The 22,443-nt window shown below is 48.4% G+C and overlaps 1 protein-coding gene across 1 annotated transcript in view; it reads left to right on the top strand.

The window, feature by feature from the left end:
- The window catches only part of glra1 (glycine receptor, alpha 1), a 158,704-nt gene that overhangs the window by 134,727 nt on the left and 1,534 nt on the right, over positions 1-22,443 (top strand). The window contains exons 7-8 of the mRNA XM_072440040.1: positions 5,968-6,182; positions 9,998-10,144. Coding sequence (XP_072296141.1) covers positions 5,968-6,182; positions 9,998-10,144 — 362 coding nt within the window. The remainder of the gene's footprint in view (positions 1-5,967; positions 6,183-9,997; positions 10,145-22,443) is intronic.

The raw sequence follows: 22,443 nt of genomic DNA, 5'->3' as shown, positions 1-22,443 counted from the left end.
CGTCTTCATCCCTCGTTTCCTCTCCTCCATACTCTCTCTCTCTCTCTCTCTCTCTCTCTCTCTCTTCTCTTTCTGACTTGTCTCCGTCCCTCTTCGCCCCGTGTCTCTTCTTTAGTTTCCTCTCCTCCTCTGGTTCCCCCTCTTCCCTCACGTCCACGTGTTGTGGTGAAATGGATTGGCGGCCGTCTCGCAGCTCTGGCTCGTTCCGTCGCTCGGACGTTGGCGTCGCCGCGGACGACCTCATTCCATTATGGAGCCGCCGCTCTCCGCGCAGCCCTTTGTTTGTTTGCTTTGTGCTGAAGCTAATCAGGTTAATGTACGCTCCGGGGGGACGCTGGGCTGTGATTGGCCGTTGGAAGTGAAGGTTTTTTTTCGATCCGTTAAAATTCCAGTCGATATTTTCTGCATTTTTTAAAACTTTGTCCAGATTCTGATCAAAATAACGATGAAGGAGCGAAACACGAGAAACAGCCTCAGTTTGAATGAAGAGGATTTTCAGTCGGGCATTTTAGGGGACGAAAAGCAAGAATGAAAAGAAAAATGTCAAATGTCTGAGGACCAAACCAGGACCAAACCAGGACCAAACCAGGACCAAACCAGAACCAAACCAGGACCAAACCAGGACCAAACCAGGACCAAACCAGGACCAAACCAGGACCAAACCAGGACCAAACCAGGACCAAACCAGAACCAAACCAGGACCAAACCAGGACCAAACCAGGACCAAACCAGGACCAAACCAGGACCAAACCAGAACCAAACCAGGACCAAACCAGGACCAAACCAGGACCAAACCAGGACCAAACCAGAACCAAACCAGGACCAAACCAGGACCAAACCAGGACCAAACCAGGACCAAACCAGGACTAAACCAGGACTAAACCAGGACTAAACCAAGACCAAACCAGGACTAAACCAAAACCAAACCAGGACCAAACCAGGACCAAACCAGGACTAAACCAGGACTAAACCAGGACCAAACCAGGACCAAACCAGGACTAAACCAGGACCAAACCAGGACCAAACCAGGACTAAACCAGAACCAAACCAGGACCAAACCAGGACTAAACCATGACTAAACCAAGACCTCACCAGGACTAAACCAAAACCAAACCAGGACCAACCCAGGTCTAAACCAGGACTAAACCAGGACTAAACCAGGACTTAACCAGGACTAAACCAGGACTAAACCAGGACCAACCCAGGACCAAACCAGGACTAAACCAGAACCAAACCAGGACCACCCTAGGTCTAAACCAGGACTAAACCAGAACTAAACCAGGACCAACCCAGGACTAAACCAGGACTAAACCAGAACCAAACCAGGACTAAACCAGGACCAAACCAGGCCTAAACCAGGACCAAACCAGGACCAAACAGGACCAAACCAGGACCAAACCAGGACCAAACCAGGACTAAACCAGGAGTAAACCAGGAGTAAACCAGGACTAAACCAGGACCAAACCAGGACTAAACCAGGACTAAACCAGAACCAAACCAGGACTAAACCAGGACTAAACCAGAACCAAACCAGGATTAAACCAGGACTAAACCAGGACTAAACTAGGACCAAATCAAAACCGAACTCGGACCTAGTCAAACCAGGAACAAGACTGACCCATTATAGGAGCAATATTACTTTTCGAATATTGATATCGACACCAAACACTGCTCAGTTAATTATAGAATCAACAAAATGATAAACACCCACTAAGAATCTCTGACTGACGAAGAAGATCGAGGAAAGAAGGTGAAGCTGTTTTCACCAGGTCAGAAGAGAGTTTCTATAGGTTCCCGTGTGTCTCCCCCTGTGGGCGTGGCCTGGACACAGCTCCTGGACACAGAACAGGGCGGAGTCTGTGGATCTCCTATGGATCCTTGTTTTATATTTGGACAATTTTAACTTACTATTTTTGATCCAAAACGACTGAAAAAATAAACAAGGCTGAAAAGTGCGGCGCAGTTTCGAGTGCGTTTTGATGTCGACTTTGCATAATTTGTCTCGTTTAAAGCCGCTCTGTGTCACTTTACTTTAGAACACCTTTCTAATGCAAAAGAAATGCCTTGGACTCACTCTCTCTCTCTCTCTTCTCTTTGTGACTCGTCTTCATCCCTCGTTTCCTCTCCTCCTCCATCCTCTCTCTCTTTCTTCTCCCTTCTCTTTGTGACTCGTCTTCATCCCTTGTTTCCTCTCCTCCTCCATCCTCTCTCTCTTTCTTCTCCCTTCTCTTTCTGACTCGTCTTCATCCCTTGTTTCCTCTCCTCCTCCATCCTCTCTCTCCTTCTTCTCCCTTCTCTTTCTGACTCGTCTTCATCCCTCGTTTCCTCTCCTCCTCCATCCTCTCTCCTTCTTCTCCCTTCTCTTTCTGACTCGTCTTCATCCCTCGTTTCCTCTCCTCCTCCATCCTCTCTCTCTTTCTTCTCCCTTCTCTTTCTGACTCGTCTTCATCCCTTGTTTCCTCTCCTCCTCCATCCTCTCTCTCTTTCTTCTCCCTTCTCTTTCTGACTCGTCTTCATCCCTCGTTTCCTCTCCTCCTCCATCCTCTCTCTCTTTCTTCTCCCTTCTCTTTGTGACTCGTCTTCATCCCTTGTTTCCTCTCCTCCTCCATCCTCTCTCTCTTTCTTCTCCCTTCTCTTTCTGACTCGTCTTCATCCCTTGTTTCCTCTCCTCCTCCATCCTCTCTCTCTTTCTTCTCCCTTCTCTTTCTGACTCGTCTTCATCCCTCGTTTCCTCTCCTCCTCCATCCTCTCTCCTTCTTCTCCCTTCTCTTTCTGACTCGTCTTCATCCCTCGTTTCCTCTCCTCCTCCATCCTCTCTCTCTTTCTTCTCCCTTCTCTTTGTGACTCGTCTTCATCCCTCTAAAAAAGAAATACCTTGGACTCTGACTGAACGCACCTCTCCACAGATCTGGCCCGTAACTCGACCCGGCGTCCTCTTTAAATACACGTTCCAGCCCACGTTTCCCTCCGCGGCTGCAGCGCTTCCAAACGCCGGCCGTCCTTGAACCACAACAAAACGGATTAGGAGACAAATATATATATAAAGTAAATAGAAAATCCTCCGAATCCGTCTCTTTGTGACATAAGCTGCTGCGAGCGTCAACAACCACAAGGACGCGCGCCGCTCCGGGCACCAGGCGCGTGAGGGGAATGCAACGGCACACGCTGTGCACGCTAACAAAGGCTAACACCAGCTAACACCAGCTAAGACGAGCTAACACGAGAAGAAACGAGCGAACACGAGTGAATACGAGTGAACACAAGCTAACACCAGCTAACACGAGTGAACACAAGCTAATACGAGCTAACACAAGCTAATACGAGTGAACACGAGCTAATACCAGCAAACACGAGTGAACACAAGCTAACACAAGCTAATACCAGCTAACACGAGGGAACACCAGCTAAGACGAGTGAACACGAGCTAACACGAGTGAATATGAGCCAAGACGAGCTAATACGAGTTAATACAAGCTAATATGAGCTAACACGAGCTAACACGAGCTAATACAAGCTAATATGAGCTAACACAAGATAACACACGCTAACACAAGCTAATACGAGTTAATACGAGCTAATACGAGTTAAGACGAGCAAATACGAGCTAACATGAGCTAACATGAGCTAACACGAGCTAACCCCGGACTGTTTCAGTGAGAGGAGAGGGCGAGGGGCCGTGGTGGTCCGGCCCTGAGGCTCGTCAGATCGGTCAGTTTGAAGTCGGAGGAAGTCGTTTATAACCTCGGGGCTTTGTACTTTTTACTTTGTACTTTTTCACCGACTCGAGAAGGAAAAGAGAGTTTCCGCTCTGTAACTTTACGACCTCAGTGAACATGGATATAATCTGTGCCATGCAGTTCCACGACTTGATAAATGTCTATTAAAATAATGAATATTTTAGTTGTCCAAAGGTTATTTCTGTTGTATCTGTTTTAATGCATTTTTAACCAAATACAGGTTGTAACATTTTGACCAAAGGCTCCTATGGAAAATATTCAAAAATAAAATGCATTTGTTAATTTTATTTTGACATTTTGAGTTAATTGTGCCACAGTTTTTGGGATCGAATGTCTTTTTTCAAGCGTTTTAGTGAAAAAGCTCTTCTAAATCGAGAGTTACATTTAGAGTTTTATCGTAGACATTTTTAAACATGTCCCTCCCACTTCGCTCTTCTATTGCACAAATATTATACTATATATATAATATATTATATGTCATTTACCTTTGTTTAAAGACTTGAACCTGAAAGCTCTTGGTCCAGCGTCTGACATAAATTATAAATTTGCCAGAAATACTCCTCCGCAAATGCCAGAGGAACGAGCCGAGTTTGAACCTGGAGTTAATGCAGACTTCAAAATGAGCTCAAAAGTTTGGGGAAGGAACAGTGACATTTCGGAAGGGACAAAGTTCAGCGCCAACTTTCCTCTGGTTCGTGGCAGAAACTTGTGCAGCGACGAGAACGAGAGGAAAAGAACACACTAAGAACATTTTTTACATTATTCTTGTTGGTTTTCTTATTGATCCTTTAAACAATTGTGAAAAGAAACATCCATACGGCAAGTGTTCGTTCAATTACGTCCGTCTGTTTAGAATGTTTTTACACTCCCGGCTTTTACCACAAAATCTGATCGTCGCGGTTTTAATAGCCGCCGTTAGCGAGTTGAAAAGGGGGCGAGCGTTTTGAGGGAGAACGTAAACGAGACGGCAAAAAGCAGATGGAAACAGAAAAGAATAATTTCTCACCAAACGCTGACTTGATCTTGTGCTAAAGCGCCGTATTTCCACTGATGCTAACTTATGTTCTTAGCAACACAAAGCTAGTAAAGCACGTTAGCAACAGCCGTTTCCTGTTTATCGCCGCGCCGCACTCGTGTTAAGACGCAAAATCTCATTTTTCCAGGTCATAATGCGTACGACATTAGCATTAACATGACATAAAGAGAGGTTCAAACGCGGTGTAGAGGCTTTGAGAGAAGTCAAAGAAACGAGGCAAAACTGTTCCTGTGCACGCTCGCTTTAGCCACGCCCCTCACACACGCTAGCTTTAGCTAGCGTGTGTGAGTCGAGTCTAATCGCATTTCTATCACTTATGTTTCACTATTAAGCATATTTTTCATTGAGTCATGTTTTTGATGCTTATAGTCGTGTTTTTGTCGCTTCTTGTTAATTATTTAAGCTGATTATAACAGAAAAAAATCACGTGTTTTAGGTTTTACTGGATAAATACTGATATCGAGCCAACAGTACCGTATGTTCCGCACTATAAGGCCCACTTAAAAGCCTTTAATTTTCCCAATAAACGACAGTGTGCCTTATATATGGATTCATTCTGGGCGATTTTGTGTGGCACACGTTTTGTTTCACTTAATGCGCCTTATATATGAAAAAAGATCAAAAGTGCGCCTTATAGTACAGAAAATACGGTAGTAATCTTACATTTATACACTGGAAATTCTAAACTTTTGCTTTTTTTTGTTATAAAGCCTTAGAATAACTTGCATGTAGAAGGCATGGTCAACATTTATGGTCAATTGTTCTCTATTGAAGTTGAAGCCAAAGTAAAAATGCAAATCCACTTTTTCTAGACAAATAAACAAACAAACAAATCATTTGTGACTTTTGATGGACATTTATGACTTTGTGACTTTTGATGGACATTTATGACTTTTGATGGACTTTTGTGACTTTTGATGGACATTTAAGACTTTTGATGGACTTTTGTGACTTTTGATGGACATTTATGACTTTTTGACTTTTGATGGACATTTATGACTTTTGATGGACTTTTGTAACTTCTGATGGACATTTGTGACTTTTGATGGACATTTGTGACTTTTGATGGACATTTGTTGACTTTCTCGACATGACTTTGCCTTCCAGAAGCGTGGCGGCGGGCATGGCGACTTTCTTCCCGTCTTGCTATCGCTCGCGGCGACCTAAAGCTCCGCCTCCCCTCTTGTGTTCCAGGTAAATTCACGTGCATTGAGGCGCGCTTCCACCTGGAGCGTCAGATGGGCTACTACCTGATCCAGATGTACATCCCGTCGCTGCTCATCGTCATCCTGTCCTGGGTCTCCTTCTGGATCAACATGGACGCCGCGCCGGCTCGGGTCGGGCTGGGCATCACCACCGTGCTCACCATGACAACGCAGAGCTCCGGGTCCAGGGCGTCGCTGCCCAAGGTCTGACGTACCATGGTTTAAAAACGTGTTAGTGAAAGCAAGCAACGTTAAACGACACATTTAAACGCAGAAAACACAATTATATTTCAGATTTGATTTAAACATTTTGACCGTTTGTGTAAAGTTTATCATGTTATGTACTTCCTGGTTGGACGTGAGCACAGATATGACATGATATAGAGGTGATTCCACAGCTGTTACCATAGCGACCAGACTGTTAAAAAGCACCAAACTCCACATAAATGACACAACAGTTCTGATCTGACACACAATAACCATGGTTCAAACTGTCTCTGTGTCGCACACTGATGACATCACAGAGGGATTCAGCTTGTATTTCTGTCATTTTAAACTTAAATTTACTTCAAAAACTGCGACTTAACAGAAGTAAAACTGTGAGAAATATTTACTAAAGGTTCTACTCCACCAAACTGAGTCATTATGAGAAAACAGGAGAACACAATGAGGTCAAAGCCTCGTTAACCGTCACCGTTGTGTCGAGTGTGAGTGTTTTACTTTGGAGGATAATTAGAGTGTAAACTGGCCTCTGAGTCCTTTTAAGACGAGATTTCCGATGTTCTGATCTCTGAGACGATTCTCATAAAGCTGAGCCTCTCGTCTGTAGCTCCAGTTCAAGTGTGTTTGAACGTGTTCTTTTTTAATTACACTTTTCTAATTTATTATTTTGAATCATCCAAAATCACACGGCGTGGAAAGGTTAATCTTGTGCCAGTTTTAGAGACTCTTGGCACCACCAGCACAGTGTTGGTCCTCTCTCTAATCTGAGCTGGTTCGGCCTCTGCGGCTCAGTGGGGATTCTGGAGGAGGAGCTGAACGTCGAGCGAGAGGTGGAGTCGTAGTAGACTGAATTCTGTGAGCGCCAAAAAGGAGGAAAATATCCCCCACCGCCCGCGAGACCGTTGGCTCCAGACGGCGTGGAAAGGTTAATCTTGTGCCAGTTTTATACAGTGCGTGTTATCGGATCGTCTTTCGCAAACACGGAGGAGCTAGCGGTTTATTTACAGTTCAGATGGAGCCGCTCTGACCTCGGCAAAGCTAACAGCGAGAGGCTAAAGCGGGCTAGGCGCTCTGCAAACACAAGAGCGATCCATACGGCAAGTGTTCATTCAATTACATCCGTCTGTTTAGAGAGTTTTTACACTCCCGGCTTTTACCGCAAAATCTGATCGTCGCGGTTTTAATAGCCGCCGTTAGCGAGTTGAAAAGGGGGCGAGCGTTTTGAGGGAGAACGTAAACGAGACGGCAAAAAGCAGATGGAAACAGAAAAGAATAATTTCTCACCAAACGCTGACTTGATCTTGTGCTAAAGCGCCGTATTTCCACTGATGCTAACTTATGTTCTTAGCAACACAAAGCAAGCACACGTTAGCATCAGCCGCTTCCTGTTTATCGCCGCGCCGCACTCGTGTCAAGACGCAAAATCTGATATTTTTACTCATGTTTTTGTCACTTATAGTTGTGTTTTTGTCATTTTTTGTCACATTTTTGCCACTATTAGTCACATTTTTGTTACTTATAATCATGTTTTGGTTTCTTTTAGTCACAATTTGTCGAGTCTAATCCCATTTTTGTCACTTATTTTTCACTATTAGGCATATTTTTCATCCAGTCACGTTTTTGATGCTTATAGACACTTTTTTGTAACATTTTTATGGCACTCGCTTTGTCAAGAGCCACAATCTGATATTTCCAGCTCATCATGCGTCCGACATTAGCATTAGCATTAGCATTAGCATTAGCATTAGCATGACATAAAAAGAGGTTCAAACGCGGCGTAGAGGCTTTGAGAGAAGTCAGAGAAACGAGGCAAAACTGTTCCTGTGCACGTTCGCTTTAGCCACGCCCCTCACACATATTAGCTTTAGCCACGCCCCTCACACACACTAGCTTTAGCCACGCCCCTCACACACACTAGCTTTAGCCACGCCCCTCACACACACTAGCTTTAGCCACGCCCCTCACACACTAGCTTTAGCCACGCCCCTCACACGCACTAGCTTTAGCCACGCCCCTCACACACTAGCTTTAGCCACGCCCCTCACACACACTAGCTTTAGCCACGCCCCTCACACACACTAGCTTTAGCCACGCCCCTCACACACACTAGCTTTAGCCACGCCCCTCACACACACTAGCTTTAGCCACGCCCCTCACACACACTAGCTTTAGCCACGCCCCTCACACACTAGCTTTAGCCACGCCCCTCACACACACTAGCTTTAGCCACACCCCTCACACACACTAGCTTTAGCCACGCCCCTCACACACTAGCTTTAGCCACGCCCCTCACACACACTAGCTTTAGCCACGCCCCTCACACACACTAGCTTCAGTCACGTCTCACGGCGACACAAAGTCGGGGCTTTCTGTGAATTGCTCGTGATTAAAAAGTATAATTCAGGTACAAACTCTGTAGTTTAGACCTTTACAAACAGGATCTCAAAGAAATGTGATTCTTGTATTTGTTTAGCGGTTTATATTTCAGTCTTGACTCAAACGTTAGCGCTCCCGGACGCGTTAGCGCTCCCGGACGCGTTAGCGCTCCGTACCACCACTACAAACGTAAGGTTAAGACATTAATTACTTAATTAAAATAATACTTAAATCAATGAATAAATAACATGCATAATACATTAATTTAAATTAAATAAAATTACTTAATAGCAGCCGCTTTGTTTAAATTACTTCAGAAAACGACTTTATAAGTTTTAAAAATGTTGCCCAAGTTTTTCCTTCCCCGATCGGACACAATGTTCTTCTAAATTAATAACAATGTTTAACAAAATGAAAACCCGACAGCGTTTTATTGATTCTGCATTTGCTGCATTAAAAATACATATTTCCCTGAGAATAATGGTCAAATTTACCACATCTTTGTATTTCATGTCTCGAAACGAGCCCAAAAGTATCGCCAGGGGAAAGTATTCTACTTAAACATTCACAAGTATTTGAAGTATTTGTTGTATTTCACCCCAGAATACTGCTGTACTAATATGACAGTAGCAGAGCTCAGTATTCATGTCAGTGTGTGATACAGTGTGTGCTTTTCCTTTGACCTTTGACCTTTGACCTTCCTCTGAGTCCGGACTGTGAACTGAAAACAGAAAATCAGTCGAGCAAAAACGAGAAGAAACGAAGCGGAAAATGTTCGAGAACGAGAGAAAAAAGGAGAAATCAAGAATAAACCAATAAAGTGTTCACAAAGCTCCAGGAACGTGATCAAATGTGTATTTTTCACTACATCTTTTTAACTATTATTATTATTATTAGTGGTTTTATGTGGCTAAAACTAAACTAGAGGTGGAAGATTTATTAAAAAAGGCATAATATTTTGAGGGATGCAAAATTAGCTTATTGATCATTCTTTCTACAAAAAAATGAGTGTAATCTCCCCCAAAAAGACATTTCCAGGCAAATTTTAACATAACACATGCAATTATTCAGATTTTTTTTTTTTAATCAAGATAATACAAATAAATATCAATAATCTTTGCCAATATTTCCCGCCTTAATGTCAGCAAAGCCTTTCTGAGTCTAATAAACAACAGAACGGCAAAAATGTCTCTGAATCCTGAGACGTTTTTAATCATTTTAATCTCTTTTTTAATCATTTTAATCACAGACAGTGACAGTGTCCTCCACGTTCTAAATTCGCTCGTCTACAAAACGACAAACGCGTTATTCCCCACGTTTCGCAGTCTGAACTCGGCCCGCCGCGCCCGAGCCCGTTGGCGGAAGGGTCGCCGGTTCGGTCCGGCGCTGTAGACTGACCCTGTGTGTGACTCCGCCCCCAGGTGTCCTACGTGAAGGCCATCGACATCTGGATGGCCGTGTGCCTCCTCTTCGTCTTCTCGGCGCTGCTGGAATACGCCGCCGTCAACTTCATCGCTCGCCAGCACAAGGAGCTGCTGCGCTTCAGGAGGAGACGACGGCACATGAAGGTGAGGTCAGGAAAAGAGGAGTGGTCAGGAGAAGAGGAACACTGGTCAGGGGAAGAGGAGTAGTCAGGAGAAGAGGAGTGGTCAGGAGAAGAGGAACACTGGTCAGGAGAAGAGGAGTGGTCAGGAGAAGAGGGAGTGGTCAGGAGAAGAGGAACACTGGTCAGGAGAAGAGGAGTGGTCAGGAGAAGAGGAGTGGTCAGGAGAAGAGGAACACTGGTCAGGGGAAGAGGAGTAGTCAGGAGAAGAGGAGCACTGGTCAGGAGAAGAGGAGTAGTCAGGAGAAGAGGAGTGGTCAGGAGAAGAAGCGCTGGTCAGGAGAAGAGGAGTGGTCAGGAGAAGAGGGAGTGGTCAGGAGAAGAGGGAGTGGTCAGGAGAAGAGGAACACTGGTCAGGAGAAGAGGGAGTGGTCAGGAGAAGAGGGAGTGGTCAGGAGAAGAGGAACACTGGTCAGGGGAAGAGGAGTAGTCAGGAGAAGAGGAGTGGTCAGGAGAAGAGGAACACTGGTCAGGAGAAGAGGAGTGGTCAGGAGAAGAGGAGTGGTCAGGAGAAGGGGCACTGGTCAGGAGAAGAGGAGTGGTCAGGAGAAGAGGAGTGGTCAGGAGAAGAGGAGTAGTCAGGAGAAGAGGAGTGGTCAGGAGAAGAAGCGCTGGTCAGGAGAAGAGGAGTGGTCAGGAGAAGAGGGAGTGGTCAGGAGAAGAGGAACACTGGTCAGGAGAAGAGGGAGTGGTCAGGAGAAGAGGAGTGGTCAGGAGAAGAGGCGCTGGTCAGGAGAAGAGGAGCACTGGTCAGGAGAAGAGGAGTAGTCAGGAGAAGAGGGAGTGGTCAGGAGAAGAGGAACACTGGTCAGGAGAAGAGGGAGTGGTCAGGAGAAGAGGAGTGGTCAGGAGAAGAGGCGCTGGTCAGGAGAAGAGGAGCACTGGTCAGGAGAAGAGGCGCTGGTCAGGAGAAGAGGAACACTGGTCAGGAGAAGAGGCGCTGGTTGAAACGTTGGTGCAGTTTGAGTCCTTTTTTTGGGACGTCCTTGTTTCCCCGCTGCCGGTGCATGTTCCAGAAGTATCCATGTGTCGTCTCCATGGCAACAGTCCTGAGGCCACAGTACAGGAAGTCGAGTGACGCGATGATGTTGTGTTTGAGCTTCTGAACGTGAGATAAAAAGAGGTAAAGCCTGAAAATAGCTTAAAGTTTGTGTCAATAAAAGCAGAAGTATAAGAGTGTTTGTGACGTCAACTTCCTGTTTCTACTTTCACCTTTTGTAGCGGTTTTACAACAGTTTTTCCCGCTGTTTCGAGCCTCGTTATCGTTTCAAACCCTGGACTGAGCGTGCGCAGCGGAGCCGAGCGGCCGTTCATTTCATTTCACCCAAAGGAACGACTCGTCTTGACTTTTATGGCACCGTTTCCTTTCTTGTTTTCGGCTGACGTCATCTCCGGTCTGCACTTTAACCCCTTTACAAACCCGGTCGTTAAAGCTTGGCCGCTCGGCGCTCGGCGCTCGCCGCTCGCCGCTCGCCGCTCGCCGCTCGCCTCCTGAAATATTCATGCTGTTTGATATGGGCTCGGTTTTGTTAGTCAGCGGGCGAAGAACACAAGGCGCATGAATGTTTAATACGAGCAGAGGATTACGGACTGAGCTGAACAAGGCCGCGGAGAAGCCTCCAACAAAAGAGCAGAAAACCAGCTGGATTTGTAAATGTTTGTAGTTTGCGTGAGCGAGGGAGGGAGAGAGAGGGTGGGAACGAGTCAGATCTGCGACTTTGGGCGTCTGGGAGAGACGTATCGACACAAGATGCTGCTTTGAACAACGGTCTAGACAAAAAGAATATAAAAACGTGACAAAAGTTGACATTTCCTGAACAGTTTTAAGTACAAGACTTCCTGGTAACGTGAAGAAAGAGCAGTTATTTATTCACTGAAAAGGTATCGGGCCTTTTCCTTTCTAAATGTACAGATTAAGCACTTGATGAAGACGCATCGTTCTGTCGATCTAGACTAGTCTCCTTGCTCCTGGTGCTGAAGAACATCTGGAGCGGTGCCTTGGGTTCCTCCAAACATGACGCTTCTTCAAAGACTTCAACCTTTGTTTCATCAGAGAGAGACGTTTGTTTGTCATGATCTTAGAGTCCTTCAGGGGCCTTTTCCTGAGGAGGGGCCTCAGTCTGGACCCTCGACCACACAGGCCTGACTGGTGGAGCTGCAGAGATGGTTGTTCTTCTGGAAGGTTCTCCTCTTTCCACCGAGATGGAGATCGAGATGAAGATCTGTCAGAGTGACCATCAGGTTCTTGGTCTCCTCCCAGACTGAGGCTCTTCTCTGATTGATCAGTTTTAGCTCTAGAAGAGTCTTGGAGGTTCCAGACTTGTTCTAATTCATATTGTTCTTATATATCTCGTGTTCAAGCTCCATTTTCATTTCCAAAGTCATTTTTTAGCTGAGCTTTCTGGACCAGCTCAGTCCGTGTCTGTTGTAGGGTCTTGATGGCTTCACAGAGTTCATGTTTTTCCTCTTCTGTCTCAGCACAAAACTCTGTCATCACTTTGTCCTTCGATTTCAAATTGTGAACCGTGTCTTGCAAAACACTCTTCTCCCGTCTCATTTCTGCCATCTCCACTTTCAGCTCCTTTTCTCTCTGAAGTTCTTGGTTTTCTTTCGTGGCGTTTTCCAGAGCAGACTGGAGGACAACACGTCTCTCCTCCAGGTCTCGTCTTTCGAGCTTGAAACACCATCGTATCATTCTAGAACCCGCAGTTGAACCTGAGCTGGAGCACGTCGTTGAGCACAAAGATCAAAGTCTTCTCTGTCAGCACAAAGGAACAAAACACAACAGAAAGTGGTGCCATTGTTCAGCTCCAAAGACGTGATTGTCGTCCGTAGAAATATAAAAAAAACTCCAAATCCAAACGTTCCTGAACAGATTCAGAAGGATCTTGAACAGGACCATGAAGACCACACGTTATGGTTTAGTTCTGGATTATCAGGTTTAGATTTAGCCCTGGTTTGGTTCAGTCCTTTCAGTTCGGCCTCATTTACCTGAAAAATGACATCTCAATTCCAGGTCTATTTATAAATCCCGAGGCAAATGAAAAAGTGGTTCAAAAGTAAATATAGTAAATAAATAATATTCTTGTGCGTTTAATCCCAAATCCTGTTGTGGTAATCCGCGGTGCTGGCGCTGCATTTGCCTGTATTAGAGCCGTCGTTTGGACCGGCGCAGATCCCACCCCGAACACGAGGAGTCGGCGACCGCGGGCTTAAAGCTGACCCACTTCATTTAGCACGATAACAGCATTAGCCTCCTCTGTGCTATTGTGTCATTTCTATTTGTGCGGCTGAAGCGGGTCAAAGCGCCAAACGGGGAAAGGAGCGGTGGCGTTAAACGTGCCTCCGGGAAATCGGGGGCGTGGCTTCAAAATGTGTGGTCAAATGTGGAGAACGGGGATGCACATGTGGTCTAGACCTGGGCGGGGCCTCCTGATTAAGAGCGTTCTTTGTTTGACTTGAGACTTCTCTCTTTGTTTCCCATCGGTCCTGTAATGGGCCATCAGCCTCCTATTGTAACCTGACTGTGGCCCCCTCCTCACCGAGTGCCTGAGTAGCTTCAGAATGCTCTGGGCGTCTCCCGCTCCAGGGTTTCAGACACTATTATATACGACTGGAAGGTTGAATCTCAAACCTCTGTTTAAGGACGGACTCTCTTTTTAACACAGATCTTTTCTCCTGCTTAGAATGAAATTACAGAATGACATTTGAAGTTGAGTCCTAGTTCCTTTCAGACATTTGTCCGGTCCTGGTTTAGTCTTGGTTCTAGTCCTGGTCCAATCCTGGTTTAGTCTTGGTTCATGTCCTGGTCCAATCCTGGTTTAGTCTTGGTTTAGTCTTGGTTTAGTCCTGGTTTAGTCCTGGTTTAGTCCCAGTTTAGTCCTGGTTTAGTCTTGGTTTAGTCTTGGTTTAGTCCTGGTTTAGTCCTGGTTTAGTCCCAGTTTAGTCCTGGTTTAGTCCTGGTTTAGTCCTGGTTTAGTTCTTGGTGTTTTACCCTCTTAGTTTAGTCACAGCTACATTTTCGAACACAGACCGTTGCTTACTTTTGTGCCAAACCCCTGTGTGTTCTGAAAGACGCTCCAAAACACTGGAAAACACTGGACTTTCCGCCGCCGGCGCGCGATCGGCGTCGTCTGAATAACAAAGCGCAGAAGGTTAAATCCTGGAGTTTACATTCCGCTCCTGGGGTCACTCCGGCTCCGCCCTCAAAGGTCCGAGCTCTTTCTGAGATAATGACTTTGAATTCCGGCTGCGGTGAACGAAGCGCCGTAATCATGCAAAGCGCTGACACGGACTACACGAGGACGAGGTCTGGAAGAGTAATCACAATACGCCGGGAATTACAATGTGAATGGCTCTAATTAACAAAGTGCACTCTAAAGGTAACGCCATGTGAAAACTATATGTCTCCATGAGCTTTTCTGCTGTGTAAAAGGACTTACCCTGTGGTTTTGGACCTGCAAAGACGTCCTGTGGAGGCGGGGCTCCATTTTGTTACTTAAACTCTACGTGACAAGTTAAACTGCACTTTATATATTATGATATTTAGGATTTTATCGAACATTTTGCAATTTTGGTGACGTTTATAATGTCACTGCCTCACGTTAGCCCCACGTTAGCCCCACGTTAGCCCCACATCAGCCTCACGTTAGCCTCACGTTAGCGTCACGTTAGCCTCACGTTAGCCCCACGTTAGCCCCACGTTAGCCCCACGTTAGCCCCACATCAGCCTCACGTCAGCCTCACGTTAGCGTCACGTTAGCCTCACGTTAACCCCACGTTAGCCCCACGTTAGCCCCACGTTAGCCCCACGTTAGCCCCACGTTAGCCTCACGTTAGCGTCACGTTAGCCTCACGTTAACCCCACGTTAGCCTCACGTCAGCTTCACGTTAGCCTCACGTTAGCCTCACGTTAGCCCCATGTTAGCCTCACATTAGCCTCACGTTAGCCTCGTGTCAGCCTCGCGTCAGCCTCACGTCAGCCTCACGTCAGCCTCACGTCAGCCTCACGTTAGCCTCACGTCAGCCTCACGTTAGCCCCACGTTAGCCTCACGTCAGCCTCACGTTAGCCCCATGTTAGCCTCACGTTAGCCTCGCGTCAGCCTCGCGTCAGCCTCGCGTACGTTAGCCTCGTGTCAGCCTCGCCTCGCGTCAGCCTCGCGTCAGCCTCGCGTTAGCCTCACGTACGTTAGCCTCGTGTCAGCCTCACGTTAGCCCTATGTTAGCCTCATGTTAGCCTCGCGTCAGCCTCGCGTCAGCCTCACGTTAGCCTCACGTCAGCCTCACGTCAGCCTCAAGTTAGCCTCACGTTAGCCTCACGTCAGCCTCACGTCAGCCTCACGTTAGCCTCTAGTGTGTGCGTTTATCAGCCTTCTGCACACGTCTGCCCGGCCCGTGTTGTGGGGGGATTATACCGTCCGTTATAGGCGCGGTAAAGAGCCCGCGTCCCGGCAGACCTGTTTGTTTACGACCTCTCTGTTTTACGTCCTCTGTAATCCTAATGAAGTCTGGGCCGCAGCGTCCGAGGGCTTATGGACAAAGACATATAAGGTAAAAACTGTAAACTACATCATTGACCAGAGCTTTCGGCTGCACAAACGGATCCATTAAAAACACTCCCTTATCTATTCTACTGTTTATACAACTTTCTTTCTCTAATTCTCATTTTATGGCTGCTACGTTCGTTCCAAAAGTATGTACCATAAGGACAAAACATCACCCGGATTCCCGCAAAAAACAACTAAATGTATCAACTACTTTCCCACAATATCAGAGCTTATCCTCTCCATACTTTAGCGAGTTAGCGTTAGCGTTAGCCTCCGAACATCATCACAAACTACGAAAAACCAAGGCTGTTTTGGCAACTGAAAACACGTCGACCGCATGAGCGTAACGCCAGAGCGACAAGTACAAGCGTTTAAAATGAATGGTACGGAACGTTTACATCTGTGCCGCGTGCAGACGTAAACGTGTGGTTAATGACGGATGAGATTGTACAGAAGGTTTGAGTTCAGTTTGTGATTCAGGGCTGGTTCTGGTCAGAGGGGGGGAGGAGGAGAGAGGGGGGGAGGAGAGAGGGGGGAGGAGGAGGAGGAGAGAGGGGGAGGAGGAGAGAGGGGGAGAGGAGGAGAGAGGGGGGAGGAGGAGGAGGAGAGAGGGGGAGGAGGAGAGAGGGGGAGAGGAGGAGAGAGGGGGGAGGAGGAGGAGAGAGGGGGAGGAGGAGGAGAGAGGGGGAGAGGAGAGAGGGGGAGAGGAGGAGAGAGGGGGGAGGAGGAGGAGGAGAGAGGGGGAGGAGGAGAGAGGGGGAGAGGAGGAGAGAGGGGGGAGGAGGAGGAGGAGAGAGGGGGAGGAGGAGAGAGGGGGAGAGGAGGAGAGAGGGGGGAGGAGGAGGAGAGAGGGGGAGGAGGAGGAGAGAGGGGGAGAGGAGAGAGGGGGAGAGGAGGAGAGAGGGGGGAGGAGGAGGAGGAGAGAGGGGGAGGAGGAGAGAGGGGGAGAGGAGGAGAGAGGGGGGAGGAGGAGGAGAGAGGGGGAGGAGGAGAGAGGGGGAGAGGAGGAGAGAGGGGGAGAGGAGGAGAGAGGGGGGAGGAGAGAGGGGGAGAGGAGGAAAGAGGGGGGAGGAGAAGAGAGGGGGGGAGGAGGAGGAGGAGAGAGGGGGGGGAGGAGGAGAGAGGGGGAGAGGAGGAGAGAGGGGGGGAGGAGAGAGGGGGAGAGGAGGAAAGAGGGGGGAGGAGGAGGAGAGAGGGGGAGGAGGAGAGAGGGGGAGAGGAGGAGAGAGGGGGGAGGAGGAGGAGAGAGGGGGAGGAGGAGGAGAGAGGGGGAGAGGAGGAGAGAGGGGGGGAGGAGAGAGGGGGAGAGGAGGAGAGAGGGGGGAGGAGGAGGAGAGAGGGGGAGGAGGAGGAGAGAGGGGGAGAGGAGGAGAGAGGGGGGAGGAGAGAGGGGGAGAGGAGGAAAGAGGGGGGAGGAGGAGGAGAGAGGGGGGGAGGAGGAGAGAGGGGAGAGGAGAAGAGAGGGGGGGAGGAGAGAGGGGGAGAGGAGGAAAGAGGGGGGAGGAGGAGGAGAGAGGGGGAGGAGGAGAGAGGGGGAGAGGAGGAGAGAGGGGGGAGGAGGAGGAGAGAGGGGGAGGAGGAGGAGAGAGGGGGAGAGGAGGAGAGAGGGGGGGAGGAGAGAGGGGGAGAGGAGGAAAGAGGGGGGAGGAGAAGAGAGGGGGGGAGGAGGAGGAGGAGAGAGGGGGGGGAGGAGGAGAGAGGGGAGAGGAGAAGAGAGGGGGGGAGGAGAGAGGGGGAGAGGAGGAGAGAGGGGGGAGGAGGAGGAGAGAGGGGGAGGAGGAGAGAGGGGGAGAGGAGGAGAGAGGGGGGAGGAGGAGGAGAGAGGGGGAGGAGGAAGAGAGAGGGGGAGAGGAGGAGAGAGGGGGGAGGAGGAGGAGAGAGGGGGAGGAGGAGGAGAGAGGGGGGGAGGAGAGAGGGGGAGAGGAGGAGAGAGGGGGGAGGAGGAGGAGAGAGGGGGAGGAGGAGAGAGGGGGAGAGGAGGAGAGAGGGGGGGAGGAGGAGAGAGGGAGAAGGAGCTGAATGAAGGGAAGAGAAGGGAGAGAGAAGAGATGAGCTGGGTGTGCGGAGGAAAGAGAGATGAGGGGGAAGAGAAGAGGAGAGGGTGAGAGAGGAGGAGGGAAGGAGAGGGTGAGAGAGGAGGAGCAGAGTTGGAGCGCGCTCAGTAGGGTTTTATTGATCCACGATGACAGCGATGAATTCAGATTCAGCCTCATTAGAAAAAGAAACTAGATTCTGTCCAGTTTTTGCCTTTTACTTCTCAATCCTGGAGGTTACTGGTTTAGACCTGGTTTATATCTGGTTTAGACCTGGTTTAGTCCCGGTTTAGTCCCGGTTTAGTCCCGGTTTAGACCTGGTTTAGTCCCGGTTTAGACCTGGTTTAGTCCTAGTTTAGACCTGGTTTAGACCTGGTTTAGTCCTGGTTTAGACCTGGTTTAGACCTGGTTTAGTCCTGGTTTAGACCTGGTTTAGACCTGGTTTAGTCCTGGTTTAGACCTGGTTTAGTCCTGGTTTAGTCCTGGTTTAGACCTGGTTTAGTCCTGGTTTAGACCTGGTTTAGTCCTGGTTTAGTCCTGGTTTAGACCTGGTTTAGTCCTGGTTTAGTCCTCAGGCTCGGTCCATTCACATTTACAGTGTAGTGAACATGAATAACAGAGCGTCACTGCCCCCTGCTGGAGCTGAGCTTCACTGAGCAGAAGGTCTCAGACCGGCTTTGTCCCCCAACACCACCTCCAGACCCCCAGGAGCCGAGCGTGTACAGGCCCCCAGGAGCAGACCCCCAGGAGCCGAGCGTGTACAGGCCCCCAGGAGCAGAGCGTGTACAGGCCCCCAGGAGCTGAGCGTGTACAGGCCCCCAGGAGCTGAGCGTGTGCAGGCCCCCAGGAGCAGACCCCCAGGAGCTGAGCGTGTGCAGGCCCCCAGGAGCAGACCCCCAGGAGCCGAGCGTGTACAGGCCCCCAGGAGCAGAGCGTGTACAGGCCCCCAGGAGCAGAGCGTGTACAGGCCCCCAGGAGCTGAGCGTGTGCAGGCCCCCAGGAGCAGACCCCCAGGAGCTGAGCGTGTGCAGGCCCCCAGGAGCAGACCCCCAGGAGCCGAGCGAGTACAGGCCCCCAGGAGCCGAGCGAGTACAGGCCCCCAGGAGCCGAGCGAGTACAGGCCCCCAGGAGCCGAGCGTGAGGTTACAGTGGGTGTCATCCATCTACACAGCAGCTTAACTCCTAATTAAGCCCGAGCTGAATAACGAGCCCGGAGCATAATTTACGACCGGGGCCAAAACAAGGGCGCGGGGGGCCGGTCGCCATGACCCCTGGGGACCCTGCAGGGCCTGGGCTCCAAACTCAGCAACAACACAGGGGCCCCAGCTTACTTTTCTGGAGAAGTTTAAAGAAAAAGCTTCTAAACGTTAGTCTCTGACGCTGTGGCAGAGTGGTTGTCTCTCTCTCTCTCTCTCTGACGCTGTGGCAGAGTGGTTGTCTCTCTCTCTCTCTCTCTGACGCTGTGGCAGAGTGGTTGTCTCTCTCTCTCTCTCTCTGACGCTGTGGCAGAGTGGTTGTCTCTCTCTCTCTCTCTCTGACGCTGTGGCAGAGTGGTTGTCTCTCTCTCTCTCTCTCTGACGCTGTGGCAGAGTGGTTGTCTCTCTCTCTCTCTCTCTGACGCTGTGGCAGAGTGGTTGTCTCTCTCTCTCTCTCTCTGACGCTGTGGCAGAGTGGTTGTCTCTCTCTCTCTCTCTCTGACGCTGTGGCAGAGTGGTTATCCCCTCTCTCTGACGCTGTGGCTGTTATTGCCTCTCTCGGGTGATTTGTGGCTGCTGCAGAGGTTTGCGGCGGTCGTTAACTCCTCTTGGCTGATCAGACTTTAGCCGCAGTGCTCTCGGGCTCCGGCTGATAAAATGCCACCGCACGGATTAGACGGAGGCTCGGCGAGAAAAGAGCCACGTTTGGCGTGTTTGGGGTCGGAAAGTGTGAAGAAAAATAGTTTGGAGTTGCAGTGATTCATCAGTTCAAATAATCACGGTCATCGTTATCTGGACTGCAGAGTCGGAACCACGAAACAAGAGCGTTTTATAACAAAGACGATGCATTTGTGGATCAGGAAATGGAAAATGTCACTTTTCTGATTAAAAGAAGCCAACTTTAATCATATTATATACATTTCTTCCCTCCAATTACTTATTTTTTGATGTTGTTCCAATGCAAATATCTGAATGTTATGAATATGTTCATGTTCAATTGATGGAAACAGATTTTAAGGCAAACATATTTCAAAATACACTTAAAGACTGTGTTTGGCCTGGTTATTTCATAGTGTCCATGATGAGGACGTTTTTATGATCAAATGTATTCCCATATTAAAGTGCATATGATTTTATAGCTTTGACTTAATTTGCTGGGATAATATATGCTATAATTATAGTTTTGCACCGATGAAGCAGAATCTTGTGAAGAAAAGTTGAAAAGTGAGACTTATCTAAACAAACTAAAGTTGTTTTCTTATATTTTTATATAAAACACTTTCTGTAGCATTAGAGGGTTTTTGGCTCAGGGTACAACATGGTTGCTAGGCAACAGTTGTGGAATTCCCAAATGTGATGTCATGATTTATAACCAGGAAGTAAAAATATGTGTTTGGTAAATATCATGTAAACTGGACAAACCTGCCCACCAGCCCCAAAAGCACCTGAAAGACCCAGTGACATTTGTACACACAATGTACAATGCGTGGTGCTGAAGGGACAGCTCCTATGTGTGATTCTGGTGTGACTGCTCCTCTGTGTTTGGTGCTGAAGGGACAGCTCCTCCGTGCGTGGTGCTGAAGGGACAGCTCCTCTGTGTGATTCTGGAGTGACTGCTCCTCTGTGCACGTTGCTGATGGGACAGCTCATTTGTGTGTGTTTGGTGCTGAAGGGACAGCTCCTCCATGCGTGGTGCTGAAGGGACAGCTCCTCTGTGTGATTCTGGAGTGACTGCTCCTCTGTGCACGTTGCTGAAGGGACAGCTCCTCCGTGCACGTTGCTGAAGGGACAGCTCATTTGTGTGTGTTTGGTGCTGAAGGGACAGCTCCTCCATGCGTGGTGCTGAAGGGACAGCTCCTTTAGAACATCTTGTGCACACCTATCAATCAGTTAGCACAGAAATCCATTTTTATCACAGTTTTGCACTGTTTTTACCCAAACGCCAGAGTCACATGACCCACAGTGAGTCTGAGTCGCTCTGTGAGCGAGTCTGATTAAGAGGGAGAGGCTTAAGCGCGGGGGAGACATTCAATAGCTTGATTCAAGTGTTCGTTACTGACCGTCCACCAGGAGAGTCCCACGTCACCTCCAGATTCTGAGCAGAAGTTTGGAGGTGACTTTGGCCTGGTTATAACTCTGTGTTTGTTTGTGGAGCAGATAACGCCGCAGAACAGTGACACGCCCAGTATCTCACACGCTCAGAGCGAAGACCCCGAGCCAACACGGGTCAATCCAACGACACGCCCAGTATCTCACACGCTCAGAACGAAGACCCCGAGCTACACGGGTCAATCCAACGACACGCCCAGTATCTCACACGCTCAGAGCGAAGACCCCGAGCCAACACGGGTCAATCCAACGACACGCCCAGTATCTCACACGCTCAGAGCGAAGACCCCGAGCCAACACGGGTCAATCCAACGACACGCCCAGTATCTCACACGCTCAGAGCGAAGACCCCGAGCCAACACGGGTCAATCCAACGACACGCCCAGTATCTCACACGCTCAGAGCGAAGACCCCGAGCTACACGGGTCAATCCAACGACACGCCCAGTATCTCACACGCTCAGAGCGAAGACCCCGAGCTACACGGGTCAATCCAACGACACGCCCAGTATCTCACACGCTCAGAGCGAAGACCCCGAGCTACACGGGTCAATCCAACGACACGCCCAGTATCTCACACGCTCAGAGCGAAGACCCCGAGCTACACGGGTCAATCCAACGACACGCCCAGTATCTCACACGCTCAGAGCGAAGACCCCGAGCCAACACGGGTCAATCCAACTGGGATTAGCAGTTTCAAGACAAATTAATTATTGACTCGACTGGAAATGTGTCCTGCCAAAAACTCACTTCAACCAAACAAATGAAAGGCCACTGGGCCGTCGGTTGATTAAACAAATCTAAAACAGAAGATGCTTTTATTTTGCTAATTATGTAAATTTAGCTTCAATGGAAATTCAGTTATTTATCACGAGATCACGTCATGTGTTTGGTCATTTATTCACATCTGCTTTCTGCTGTTGAGTCTGAGTTCTGTCTTGTCCAATCAGATCGCTCATTTCGGACCGCCACACTAGGACATCACACTAGGAAATTACCCAGCAAACACTGGTCCAAAACTCATCTAATGTCACAATTTTTTTCATCTGACAAATAAAAATATACGAGAGCGACTTTATTTTGTTGAATTAATGTTTAGAGTCAAAAAAGTTGTTTCTTTGTGTAAATTCTGCATAAACTTTGACTGGAATGTCTCTGGTGTGATGTCACTTCCTGTCCTTGGTGTGATGTCACTTCCTGTCATTTTCTACAGATTTTTCAACGTTCTCTCCACAAATACCTGCTCGATTGGTGTAAAACTATCATTTATATGTACAACAGGTATAAACACACCAGATAAAGTCAGAATTAGAACATTGTAAAAACCTGTCATGGGCCCTTTAATTTCTATCCAATATTTTGTATTTGATTGTGTTTAAG

Source organism: Eucyclogobius newberryi, unplaced genomic scaffold (assembly GCF_026437365.1).
Source record: "Eucyclogobius newberryi isolate DKJ021-1_F unplaced genomic scaffold, fEucNew1.0.hap1 SCAF_11, whole genome shotgun sequence".
NCBI classification, from domain to species: Eukaryota; Metazoa; Chordata; class Actinopteri; order Gobiiformes; family Gobiidae; genus Eucyclogobius; species Eucyclogobius newberryi.
The sequence above is the reverse complement of the archived record's forward strand: the minus strand, read 5'-3'. Positions and strand labels throughout refer to the sequence as shown.